Consider the following 14,187-nt stretch of genomic DNA (forward strand, 5'->3'; position numbering starts at 1 on the left):
AGACTCATTGTAACTTTTGATGGGGGTGTTAATGTTACTTTGTTATAGAGAAATAAAATAATGGCTTTTTTCCTGAGGGGTTCGCAGAGACTTCTTTCTAATTGTCACGATCCCTGCATACGCCTCTCGCTTCATTATTCTTAAGGCAAGCTAGGCCAGGAAATACCCGATTTGGTCAAGGTACGTTCGACTAGACTTTTACAACTAGACCATTACAACATTCTCAAAAACACAAAATATTGTTAGGTATAGTTGAAAAAGCGTTGGTGGTCGCGACCTAGGAGTTGGTACCAACCTCAACAGCAAATGAGCTAGCAGGTAAAGTTAGACAAATGAACCTATGACAAAAGCGAGATGGTTCACACTGAGAGAGAGGTTTTTATTGAAATTGTAGTCCCATATAAGGGTTCTATGCTGACTTTTGTTTGAACTTTGACATTTATAAAACCGTGGACGATATAAAGATCAGACATTAACATTGAAATTGAGAAAATTGTCTCATAAGTCGTAAGTCGCGTTGCTTCGTAGACGGCGTAGGAACTCATAACTTGCTACGCTATCTACGAATTTCTACGACGTCTACGAGATGCTACGAACGTTATCAAATCTTGAAAATTTAGCCTCCAAGTTGATGACGAAAATTTACATTTCATTTTACTAAATATCACAGAAGAACATTTGTGTTCTTTTCGTTTCTTAAAAGAAAGTGATTTTCGATAACAAAAAATATTAACTATATGTTTTAAGGTCGTGACATTTTCAGGAGAGGTATTTTACTGGGAAGGCAAAATAAAATAAAACTATTCCGTTTCTTCTCGCTATCTAGGAGGCGACGAAATGAAAATGCAAAACATTAAAAATACCTTACAGTTAAATGGATTCACGCAGGACAATTTCTACATGAGTTATCGGAATTGTATTATCAAGCCCTTTCACACCTTGTTAAGTATTACAAGCTATACTAGTCTGCTCCAATAATACCACGAAAAGTTGAAATTGCAATTGAGAATATACATAAATGAGACAGATTTCTGTATCTGTGTATCAAAACAAAACTTTGATAATAACTTGACAGATCATTACGATAAATGGGAAAAGCAATTTCCGACACAAATCAAGGATAAACTGCCACAGATTAAGGCAGTGCTCTAGAAGTTTGACAGTTGTTACAACTTAAATCTCTTTGAGACGTACCCTCTGAGGTTTTCAATCTTTGACATGAATGATTCAGTTACAATTTATAATCAGGCATCTTGGTCAAAATTAACCGGGAAGAATTTACGGAATCCCTGCCAATTAATTGAAATGTCTTTAAAATAAATGTAGCAATTATTATTCCTTAAGACTTTTATTACACAGTTTATGATATTAATAATTATATAAGAATAATCTCACAGAAATATTTAAAAGATTTTGGCGACCCAAAATATTAATCACTTCTCTTTATCTAATGCGATGTAGACAAAATGAAATAAAAAAATATATAGTTAAATAGATAGATGAACAGATAAATTATTATTACTCTATATTGCACATAAATTATAACAAAATAACTTATCTTAAACTTATGATTAAATTAATTTCTCAGAACTTATTAGAGGTGAACACGTTGACCGCGTTGTAGTTCCACCGATTTTCACTAGATGGCATTGTTATGAATTTACCGATAAGCACTGTTTCATACTTTATGCATTTCCTATTAAGATCCGATATTAAAACATTCTGAAATAAACATGGAGACGACGAACCCACGCCTCTTTTATTTTCTAAATTTATAACCTATATATACAAGAAATTGCTTGGAATTTCTTCAAATGATGATGATGGTTATATACAAAAGTAAGTACTAAGAAAGACATAGGGTATCTTCCACTACGGAAAAAATTTATTTAGAGACAATGCGAGCGAAGTCCGTGCAAAACGTTGTATTTAATAAATCCATTTGAATCCATTCTTATCTTTTCAAATATAGACTTGATTGATTATATTTACTTTCGTGCGATGTGATTATTTTTAATCTATTTATTTGAACACGATCATTAGTCTTCTGATCATTATATAGAGTGCAATATATTATTCAGTATGTTTATGTATCATAAATATATTATTCTATTTCGGTCTACGGAGTTTGGTTTTAATATTTTTTATTGTACAGAAAAAATATTACACTAATAGGTACCTACATCAATTAAGAATATAATAAGGTCAAGCAAAAATTGCACAGGAGGATTTATCCTATGAAGATATACTTATTGCCTTTTCACTCCTGTTTAGTATGGTAACTTGGTAATTGGCGATATAACTCGAGAAAAATAAAACTGTATCACGTTCAGTTAATTGTACAGTAATGAGATAGTACTTATAAAATTATACACTGATAAACTTTCTTATAAAAACTACATTTATTTTTTTACAACTGGCCAGTAACAATAAATATAAGAGATTCAAAGTTAACGATAAAAAAAAAGAAAGTGTGTGAACTTTCACAAATATTTTGGACAAATCCAATACTATGGTTAAAACAAAATACATAACTATAAAGGAAAAAGAAATGATACTTAAAAAAAAGGCAAAAGAAGAGTTTCATTGAAATAAGAGCAATAAGTAGCACTCTTGTAAGTAGGTACAAGGGTACGAAAATATATAACACTAACTGACTTATTGCAAGACTCTCGTCAAATCTATCATAAGATTTCCCAAACTCTCGCAGTGGTAGTCTAATAAATTAAGTTCCGTCGTGTTTCCGGCCCTTGTCCGGGGTTTCCGGTCTTTGTCCGAAACTTGCCGGTCGTGGTCGATCAGGAAATTGGCTCAACGTAAACTATTGCCCATAGTAATCAGAATAATGTTAGACTGAAGAAGTGGTAAGTACTGGTTAATGTATGTTATGTTAAATGAAAAACTTTTTTTTTCTTTTTTCAGGGTGTGTGTCTTCAAATGATAATAAAACTAAACGAAAATCATTTTTTGGTATTTTGCCTTTGTCTGTTTGAACATAATATTATGTGAAAATAACATTTTATTTTGGTACTAAATGGGATTGACTAAGAAAGTCACGCTAGTTGGGCCGGCAATAATTTCATTTTCGTCTTCCACTGTATTAAATTTTGAGCCTTTGGCAAATTTCTTAATGCTTTTAAGGCATTAAAAAAATCCATTTCATTTCTAGATCGTAAAACCTGTACGGGAAAAACCTAGAACCTATATTTTATTTGTGGAAAATGTTAGGCGCGCATAAATTTGGCAAACGTATTCAGCCTAGGAATACACCAATATTAAATATAGAAAGACCTAGGTATCCAATGATACGTGACACCCCCTGTATGGGGCACGTGAGTGAAAAAACGTGTGCAAAAAATGTTCCATGTTTTATTTTAGCACTATGTCGACGTGACTTGTTTTCATGACAAATTACGGCTTTTAAGTGCTAAGAATTCTAAAAATAAGGTGAAACTGATAGATAGATGGACAGGCAGATTATAATGATTCTTTATACATTGTGGAATCCTAAAATGCAAGGAGAAATCGTAGTGATACCATTAATAAATTATATACGTTATAAATAAATAAAATAGAGTACGTAACGTATTTTTTTTATCTCGAACGTTTCGAATGTTGTCACAATGATCCGTGGTCACCGAGCGATCATTATGTTAGAGTAGTGATTAATTTGATTTAATAAAATAATAAAGACGGTTTTATTTCTACGAGTTGATCGCCGGATGGCGTAGAAAAAGATAAGCGTTAATTGATTAAAATAAAATAAAAATCTAAAATATTACGAACTGAATTACCTTTAAATTAATTCATATATCTTAATAAAGTAACTGTGTCTGATAAGTTAACTAGTTACGTCTTAACTTAGTTTTATGAAACTCACGAGAGTTTGGTTTTATTAAAATTCACCGCGAAATGGCTTTAGTATAATAAACTCGTAACAGATAAAGGATCAAATTGAGACGAGGTGGGTTTTCTCAGGTATCTATTTAAATAAAGACATACGGGACAAATTACATAGATTGAGTTAGCTTCGAAGTAATTTCGGGACTTCTATAACTTCAGGAACATTCAGGTAACTGGATGTGTAACCATGATCCCAAACGGGTTTTACTGTCCGCTGCAAAGGTTGCGGAGATCAGACGGGATTGACTTAGTGTAAAACGTGGCTCACGGAATTTCGATAATGAAATGACAATATAGCATTATGTTGAAAGGCACACCTCGAGCTATTCTCCAGAGAGGTGAGGATTTAGCTGGGACTAACGCTAGGAGCAAGTCTAATATAGATAAACATCTATGACCCAGGCCAATCAGAAAAAGACAATTCCTTTTGTGAATTCTCCATCGTTTTCAAAGATAATAATCACCACCTAAATTACGTGTCAAGAGGTCTATTCGTGTTTTAGTCTTAATTAAGCTTGGGAATACGAAAGTAGGTATTTGTTCACTTTGGAAGTGTAAGAGAGTACTTGTTTTCTTACTTATTTCATGAATATTAAATACAGTGGCTAAGATCGCCTATTTTTATAAATCTACCTTTGTGTTTTATCTTTGAGGTTGCAACAAAATTACTATTTGAAACATGAACCTTGTTAAATCTACTTCAGCATATAGTAGCCCAATTTATATATAAAACCGATGTGTTATAAAAATTTATATTTACACAGAAAACAGTAACCATTTATAAAATTATGAATAGCCCCTATGCCTAGCCAGATGTCTTAGGAGAGGAGAGGATGTTTTCACTCAAATCAGTTAACAATAACTTTCGGGACGCGTCGCCGTGCATAAAAAAAAAATCACAATAAAAACATGCTGTAAATCATTTCAGTCGGGTGCAGACAGTGGTGATTGTATGTTTTATTATATTTTAAACAACCAACGTATATTATGTTTCAAAGCATGTAAGTCACCTGCATTCTGTCTTCAGCCCCACACATCTCCTGAAAATAATCAATTTTTTGGACTTAAAAATAAACTTACCAAATTCTTCTTCCTGGTACACTGCAGCAGCTCCCCGTAGAGGCACTCAGCCTGCTGGAGGCCCACTTCGAAGGTCTTCTGAATGGTACCAATCACGAAATCCCTCATCGACTCCAGCACAGTCTGTTCGCCACTTTCTGACGCGTACCTGTAAATTTCATCTTTGGTCAGCCATTTGACATATTAATTTAACATACATATAATCACGTCTATATCCCTTGCGGGGTAGACAGAGCCAACAGTCTTGTAAACACTGATAGGCCACATTCAGCTATTTGGCTTTAAGATAGAATTGAGATTCATATAGTGACGGGTTGCTAGCCCATCGCCTAAAACAAGAATCCCAAGTTTATAAGCCTACCCCTTAGTCGCCTTTTACGACATCCATGGGAGAGTGATGGAGTGGTCGTATTCTTCTTTGTATTGGTGCTGGGAACCACACGGCATACCACTTAATTTTTAATGTAATATTTATTTAGGTCGATAATAAAATAAGCACGATAGCCCAATTGGCGTGAACGTTTGAAGGGCTTACATATGTTAAGCAACCTCAGTGGAAGACCACACTAGGATGGGTGGACTCGCAAGTGGCACACATTTTCCCAGAGGTTCTTCATGCTTTCCGAACCGTTGGTCGCGACTGTCATCACGTCATGGCAAACAGACAAGAAACTCGTATACATTCAGTCAGAAAACTATCGGGAATGGATTATTTATTTATGGTTCCAAATTCAAATTTTTGTTTTTTTTTTGTTGTTGTTAGATTGGCACAACTGTTTTCCATTTTGGCGCGGAGTTTGAGTTGCATCTGTTGTTTACATTAAATACAGTGCTATTTTTAGTTATATCATATCTAGTGTGTATTGCTAATTTCATAATGGATAAAAACATCGAACAAAGAGTTTGTCTTAAATTTTGCATTGCCAATGGAATATCGTGTTCGGAGTCACTGAAAATGTTACAGAAGGCTTACGGTGAATCGACTTTATCAAAAACTCGTGCTTATGAGTGGTACAAAGCGTTCAAAAGCGGTCGAGATGTGATGGAAGATTTGCCTCGCTCTGGTAGGCCATCAACGTCTGCAACTGAAGTTAACATCGCAAAAGTGAAGGAAATAGTGACTGAAAATCCTCATTCAACTTTGAGAGAGATAGCCACCGAACTTTCTGTATCTCACGAGTCGATCCGTACCATTTTAACTAATAATTTGGGTATGAAACATGTTGCCGCTCGGCTAGTCCCAAAAGACCTGAATTTTTATCAAAAACTCAATCGCATGAGAGTCGCTGAGGACATGCTAGAACGAGTCAATTCCGACCCAACATTCATGAAACGCATTGTTACTGGTGACGAGACGTGGGTTTACGAGTTTGACATGCAAACTAGTCAACAAGCTTTGGAGTGGCGCCTTCCAACTGAACCGAAACCGAAAAAACCACGCCAAAGTCGTTCAAAAGTCAAAGTCATGTTGACTGTTTTCTTTGACTATCGCGGTGTTGTGCACTCGGAATTCTTGCCGGAAGGTCAAACGGTAAATAAGGAATATTATTTGAGTGTTATGCGGCGTTTAAGAGAGCAAATCCGACGAAAAAGGCCAGATTTGTGGAAAGAAAATTCTTGGATTTTGCACCATGATAATGCACCGTCGCACAAGGCCATCATTGTGAACGAATTTTTAACCAAACACTCAACAAATACCATCGAGCAACCACCATATTCACCAGATATGGCTCCAGCCGACTTTTTTCTTTTTCCTAAACTCAAATTACCACTTCGTGGCACCCGTTTTCAATCGGTAGAAGACATAAAAGAGAATTCGCGGCGAGAACTGACCTCAATTCCGGAAACAGCGTTTAAAAAATGTTTTGATGATTGGATTATTCGTTGGCGTAAGTGTATCGTTTCTAAAGGAGCATATTTTGAAGGTGATAAAATAAATTTGGATGAATAACAAACAGTTTGTGTATTATTGATCTTTTCCTGCTACTTTCTTGACAGAGTAGTATATAAAACTGAATAATATAAGGACTAGAGGGCAATCAGGCTCTATCAGACTCCAATGGAACAAGAATCTTATGCCATCTCAAAGATAGTCAGATTGTTAGCCCGTCGCTTAAAAAGAAATATTGAAAAAATATTATTTATTTCAATTATTTATGTCACGATATTGAAGAAAATTCCGCAGTGTAGTTTGTTACCGCTTCTTCTGCACTGAGGCATTGGAAGCGTCAGTAAACTTAGTTTAAGTAATTTATTTGACGTCAACCAATGTTGTGAAAAAGATATGATAATTATTAAGTGATGTTGAAAGACCCGATAATAATGAATAAGAATTTAAATTTTTTGAATAACACGATAGTTTAGATCATTGTTGCACTAGGTGAGAATGCTTATTCCCTTAATCGTCTTTTATAAAATTCACGTGACAAATTGATAATGGCCACATTCTTATGTATTCTCACTTATATTACTTCTAACTCGTAAAAGTTAATCAAAACAAGCGTGATATGCAATAACCAAGTTCCTATCAGAATTTGTAACTTAATCGTGTAACTTAATCTTGTAACTTGTGCATGTGTTGTGATTAAGCGGGTCTGTTTTTGATTAATCGCCAATTAACAAGTTAAGGGTAAGTTATGGTTAAGTTTACGGTAAAACTTGTAAATTCAGTTTTCATCCTTTGTGGAATCAATCATTAATTTAGCTTTTATTGTTTAACACACAATTTATATTCAAGTAATCTTAAACTTTTTATTTTTCAGATCATTGCACAAGCATTGAATTGTAGAGGAAAAATCAATTAGGAAATAAAAGATTATAAAGTCTTGAAAACTTAAAAAAAATCTTCACAACAGATATTTACTTACTAAAAAATAAAAAGATAAATAATTGAGAATCTTCATCTCTTCTAAAGCGGGTTGAAAATAAAAACTCATTATAAATTCATGATACCCGAGGTGGAAGTTCATCTCGTGGGCTAATATTGACGATGAGTTTGAGTATCGTTCCGTTGTTTGCAGATGTGATGTTGCTTACGACATATTATGAGAACGTAAATTGTGTCTGGGCACGAAAGGGATTTCTAAATATGTTCCTTATAAACATACATCAAGTACTACATTTGATATAAAAGTGCGTAGGTAGAAGAGTGATTTAGGTCTCAAATTCGAAGATACCCGATTTCGACTCAAATTGTAACCAAATAGTCTTTAGGTAAGTTTTTTTAAAATTTTTTTCATTCTTTTTCTGAATCACGTACGAAAAATTACATTAGCGCAAATTTGAATGCTAACTGATGTGGTTAAGGATTTTTTTCGAGCATCTGAGTGCCGTGTGGTTCCCGGCACCAATACAAAAAAGAATAGGACCACTCCATCTTTTTCCCATGGCTCTGTCTACCCCACAAGGGATATAGACATGACCATATGTATGTATGCGTTATGTGGTTATGTGCTCGCTTCTGAGTCAAAAGTCTAAGGTACGATTTTAGATTTACTTGTAAATAAAAACGTTCAAGACTGTGTAACGAATCACTAGCTCGTCATACATCACCACCTTTCTCTAATTCCTGCCTCTTTTCCTTTTTTCCGCTATTCATTTCATAATAAATGTATGTGGCTTTTCAGTCTTCTCAAGAATGTTGGCTCTGTCTCTCAAGGGATATAGACGTGGCTATATGTATATTTAAAAAAATTATGTGCCATAAAGGATACTAGCGACCCGCCCCGGCTTCGCACGGGTGCAAAATTATAAATGTTATTATACATAAAAACCTTCCTCTTGACTCACTCTACCTGTTACAAAAAACCGCATCAAAATCCGTTGCGTAATTTTAAAGATTTCAGCATACAGACAAACAGACTAAATAGCGACTTTGTTTTATACTATGTAGTGATTCTATCTATCTATATACCTTCAATTGCGAGAGGCTGTGTTCTGTAAACTTACTTGTGAACAAAAGCAATGAGGTCGGCGGCTCGACCGCTCCCGTCACATACCACGACCGGGACAGGGGGGGTGTCAGTCACGTATTCCAACACGGCCCTCACGGTGTTGGTGCCGCCTTCTATCACCAGGCACACCACGGGTGTTGATGAATGGGTGTCTGAAACAATTGAAACATGATTATGATTTAGAAACATTTGATTTAATCTTAAGACATACATCTGAACGTGGCCTTTTCTTTTTGAAACTGTAGGCTCTGGTTTACCCTTTATGGGATAAAGATGTGATTTTATCTATACATACATATAATCACGTATATCCCTTGCGGGGTAGACAGAGCCAACAGACTCGAAAAGACAGAAAGGCTACGTTAAACTGTATAACTAAATAATGGAATTGAAATTAAAATAATGACAGGTTGTTGGCCTATCGCCTACAGGAAGAATCCCAAATTTTTGGCCATTCCCTTAGTCGCGTTTTACGTTATCTATGGGAAAGAGATGGAGTAGTCCTATTCTAACGTGCCGGAAACCATACGACACAAAGTTTCTTACGAGTAAATCACTGTTTCTCATAATCTTTTTCTAACTTTGCTTGTATGATTCTTCTAGCATATATTTCTATCAATGCATTAATTTATGAGATAAGTTCAGCAGACTTATAAATACAATTTGTTCTTTTTATTACATACATATATTGTTTCAGAACAAAAAGTTTTTATCGATATGAAACTCGTAAATAAACAGCAGCTGCGCCGTTGGGACGCAAATTGGGAGAAAAATATTTTATTGAAAAAAAAAATGAATATTTTTGGCAATGTTGGTAGGTCTGCTTTGAACGTCATTAAATAGGTGATGATTATTATTAATGGTTGATTCGCAATCAGTGTGGGATGTGCCGAACTAATGTCGTATTTTTCACAGACACTAGAATAGAAAAGATTTATTTTCAAAATTGGATACAAGGTATCACTTATTGACGTCACATCACTTAAATCTAATTATAACTACTACCGCTTCCAAAGCGCATGCGTAGAAGAAGCGGCGGAACAAATTACACTGAAGCATTTTTTACGGACGTCAATTTACAAATATAGATCTCTTAAAATTACATCGTGGACGAATGCACACTGACGGATATGTTAGAGATCTTGTTGTGTTCTGATAGACCTGGAGTCTTTGTGGAACAATGTAGGTTTAATTTTAAAGTTTCATACGTAAATTAAGCATACTTTCAGTTGTAGTATCTATAATTTTCTATAAAAATTGAAGGTTTTTTATTTTATGATATTTGCGAAAGACAGCTTCAATTTACATTTTGATTTAGCGTCACTGTTTACAGTATTCAAATTAATTTTATTTCGTAGGGAGAAACAATAGAAAAAAGCATATGTTTCATCAACTAGGTACCCGTGACTGATTTCAATTTTCGTGTCATTCTTTAAATCACTCGCATAAGTTTCAGGCAAGTAACGGTATAATTTACAGTGGTAGAAGTTTACAAACCGTAGATAATCAGAGCCCAATTGAACAAACTTTGCGGTAACTTTATGTAACTTTGACCGGATAATGGCTTAATGGAAATGAGTAGGAAAAGCCCTTTAAGTGAATGAGTTCCTTAAGAATAAATAAAATTTAAAGACGCCGCGTCGTGATATAAAATAATTACATATTTTTTACATCTTAAGGTCTTCTTTTTTTCCTCAACGTTATAAAATACTCGTATGTTATATTTTAAGTAATTTAACAGGTTATTATGGTTACTTTCAAATGTTATATAACATTGTTATTTGAATGTGTACAATATTGTTACATGTTGCGAAGTTGTCCAAGAATGTCAGATAATGTGGACGTGTTATACAACAAAGTTATACAACATTGTTAGATAATTGTCAGATACGCACCTTTTGCGTATTCCCAGTTGTACCCTCAGCTACTATGCGTCGAGGACTGGGGTACTCGTACCTACGCTTTTCGACATTTTTCCTTCCATTTTGTCCACCGACCATTTATAGATCATTCTCGGTCAAATAACAATACATGATCATTTCACATGCATTGTTTGAAGAGAAAAAATATATATCCACTGTTATTGAAATTGTGTATGTATGAATTTGTTTTGTAAAATTGTCTTTATCGTTTGGTGTGCAGCTAATACATAGAAGATAATATGTAATGCCGGAAAACACGTACTTACACAAATTTATCAGTCTTTATTTTTTCTTTAGTAATCCTGGGCGTTGCCCGCAAATATTTATTTGAATGAAATGCCAAGTCCCCCGGCGACAGAAGTTAGATTAGTAGGATTCTGAGGTCGTTGCCGAAGTTTGACCCTCGAGTTTTAAGAGTTATGCTTCATTCAAGCAAAATAATGGTTTGTTATGTAATTTAGCAAGTTGTAAATGAAAAATACTTGTTACGCAATTTCTACTCAATCAGGAATTTTTATTTCATTGTAAAATATTATATTTTATCTTTGTAAAATAAAGAATGTAATGCAAATGCGCCATTAAAACGACGTTCCATTTTATCTTGACAGGGTAAATCCTAGTTGTACATTTACCTCTTGCAGGACCCAGGACCCATGATTGAAGAAGGTAATGACAATTTATGGTTACCTTTATATTGTCATCTTAACTACGTACCTAGTCTATAACCTGTACACGGACCCTAATAATAACGTACAACGCCTCCTATCGCGACAATCTTTAATTATAATCCCAGCGAGCGATTTACCGTTCAGCCACCCTTAATAAAGCTATATGACCAAGTACAAAATAGTATGTTAGTGATGTAACGAATACCGTTTTTAAAACATTCGCGGATGCGAATATCAACAATCGAGTTTCGCGAATGCGAATATATATTACATCACTAATTATGATATGAAGGTACAGAATTTTGTAGCTAAAGCAGTTTAATGACTTGATGCATTAAACCAGCTTAACGGACCGATTGTGACGACGTTTTGTTCATTTATTCGTGATCGTTAATTATTGATGAAAATCAGCAGTTTTTAAATTGTCAGTAAAAAAATGAAGTACCTACTTATGCATATTGATATTCCGAAACGGTTTCGACCAAAAGTCATATCTGACGTGGTGTGTTCATTATGAAATTTTCAGCGGTATCTAAGTTATGATGGTTGGCAAGTAAATAAAATATTCCGTTAATTTTGCGAAAATGAATATTTAAAAATATGCGAATGCGAATATTCGTTACATCACTACCGTGTATGTGAAGGTATTCCTTATCTGCGATGTCCAAAAACCGGGTGAGAGTCGGTATTTTTTATCAATTTTGCTACACAATAGCTGGGAGCCTTAAATCTGCGCTTACGGCCATAAAGGGGGCGACGTGGCCACCCGGTGTAGCTGGGATTTGAGGTTATTTTGGGGAACGATAAAATATTATTAGAAATTTTACGGAGAAGTAAATATAATGTGGACACTGGATGATGCTCGTGAAAGTGTCCGCGGATAAGAACAACCGAATTTCGAATTTAAAAAAATTTGCTATTAAGTTGTGGAAACATCATGGAAAAATAGCTAAATCCGACTTTCGCCATTCTCTTTGAAATAGATTTTGATCTACAGCTGGTGGTGCGTTTTGATGTATTTTGGTAGATATTTATTCCACTCATTGGTCCTGCCAAAGACAAAAATCTCAAAATTATTAAGCCAAGTTCAATGTATCAGAAGTTAGAGATAGCTAGTATCTATTTTACTCTGTTAAAACTCGCATGCCTAATCCCATAAAATTTACCATGTAATAATTCGCACGCAATACATTTATAACGATAAAAAATAATTGAGACAGAAAATGACGTCATATACAGGAAAATGAGCTTGAAAACTTTGTTGTACCGATGTTTTGGTGAAAAATGAGGTATTATTAGAGTACGTGTTGCTTCGGCATCCAATTTACGTGAACAACCTGCCTAGAAATAGAATTAGGGCCGTTTTCACAAAGATGCCTAGCGTTTTCTGAATATTTATTTACGTTTAACTCCATTCTTCGTTCGAATCAACAGGAACATTGTCTGCCAGGCTAGGTGTTATGCCTGGGCTGGCTGGGAACTGAGCTTCTACGATTGGGGTTGTATTTATGTTCAAATCCGTAGTAACGGACTGTGCGGCTAAGACTCTTCGCTGCTATTGGCTGAACGCGTCACATTCTGTCGCTGTGATTGGCTGTTGGCATGTGACGTTAGAGATGTCGCCATGGCAGAGAGAGTTGTGCGAACCATTGGCTCTCGTGAGTTCTCGATCGAGTGAGAGCCGGGCAACCAAAAAGTCTACCTAGGCCTGCTAACCCTGATGTGTTGGTGAAAAATGAGGTAAATATATTCGTATACGTGTTTCATTGATATTTCACATCCCATTTACGTGACGGCCTAGAAATAGAATTAGGGCGTTTTCACAAACGTGCCTTGATTATTGTGAATATTTTTTTAAGAGCTAACTTTTTTATTTGGTCCCCTATCGTACGTAATGTACTTTATTAATTTGTTCTGGCCAATAGTAAGTAAGTAAGTACTTATTATCAAAATATAAACTTGCATAGGATAATCCTGTTCAAATAAATGAATTTTGCTAAACAAAATAATGTCACCATCACGAAAAAGTGCTGTTCAATTTTAGAAAAGTTATCTTCGGAATAAAAACGTTACTGTGGTTGCACATAGGCAAAACGAAGTGCAAAAAAAAAAACTTGAATCGGATAACGTGTTAAAGGCCTTATAACTTTGATCCAATATTGCTGCCACCCCACCTGTCGCGTCTGACTGCTGTTTATTGGGCCAATAAAACGTGTTTTCATGACGTTTTTACGACGGCTCACTTTCAATGAATCGGATGGAAGCCGGCCAGCCCCCGTGGACGGTAATTCGATCAGATCACAAGTGTCAATCACTTTGGTTTTTCACTTAATTCGAGTGGATGTTTTAATTCGTACTGTTTAAGTCTGTAGTCATTTGTTTGTGTTTTCAAGCCAGGAACTTTAGAATAGGCCTATCATATCCTTCCCGTGAATGTCGTAAAAGGCGACTAAGGGAAAGGCTAATAAAGATACCTACTGTTTAACCTGTCGCTAAATGCCATGTTATCTGAACGTGGCCTTTCATTTTTTTTCGAGATTATTGGCTCTGTCTACTCCGTAAGCGATAAAGTATGAGTAACTGAGTGACTTGTGTATTTTATTTTACAAAATATTTTTTAATGAATAACGTTTCATTAAGGGCATTTGAAATACGCCGAAA

At 35.1% G+C, this 14,187-nt stretch overlaps 1 protein-coding gene across 13 annotated transcripts in view; it reads right to left on the reverse strand.

The window, feature by feature from the left end:
• Positions 1–14,187, reverse strand: part of LOC106132641 (transient receptor potential cation channel trpm) — a 169,516-nt gene that overhangs the window by 45,000 nt on the left and 110,329 nt on the right. For all 13 annotated transcript variants that reach the window (XM_060949632.1, XM_060949631.1, XM_060949628.1 and 10 more), the window contains 2 exons: positions 8,932–9,088; positions 4,984–5,131 (listed from right to left, as the gene is read on the reverse strand). In XM_060949632.1, coding sequence (XP_060805615.1) covers positions 4,984–5,131; positions 8,932–9,088 — 305 coding nt within the window. The remainder of the gene's footprint in view (positions 1–4,983; positions 5,132–8,931; positions 9,089–14,187) is intronic.

Source organism: Amyelois transitella, chromosome 19 (genome assembly GCF_032362555.1).
Source record: "Amyelois transitella isolate CPQ chromosome 19, ilAmyTran1.1, whole genome shotgun sequence".
NCBI classification, from domain to species: domain Eukaryota; kingdom Metazoa; phylum Arthropoda; class Insecta; order Lepidoptera; family Pyralidae; genus Amyelois; species Amyelois transitella.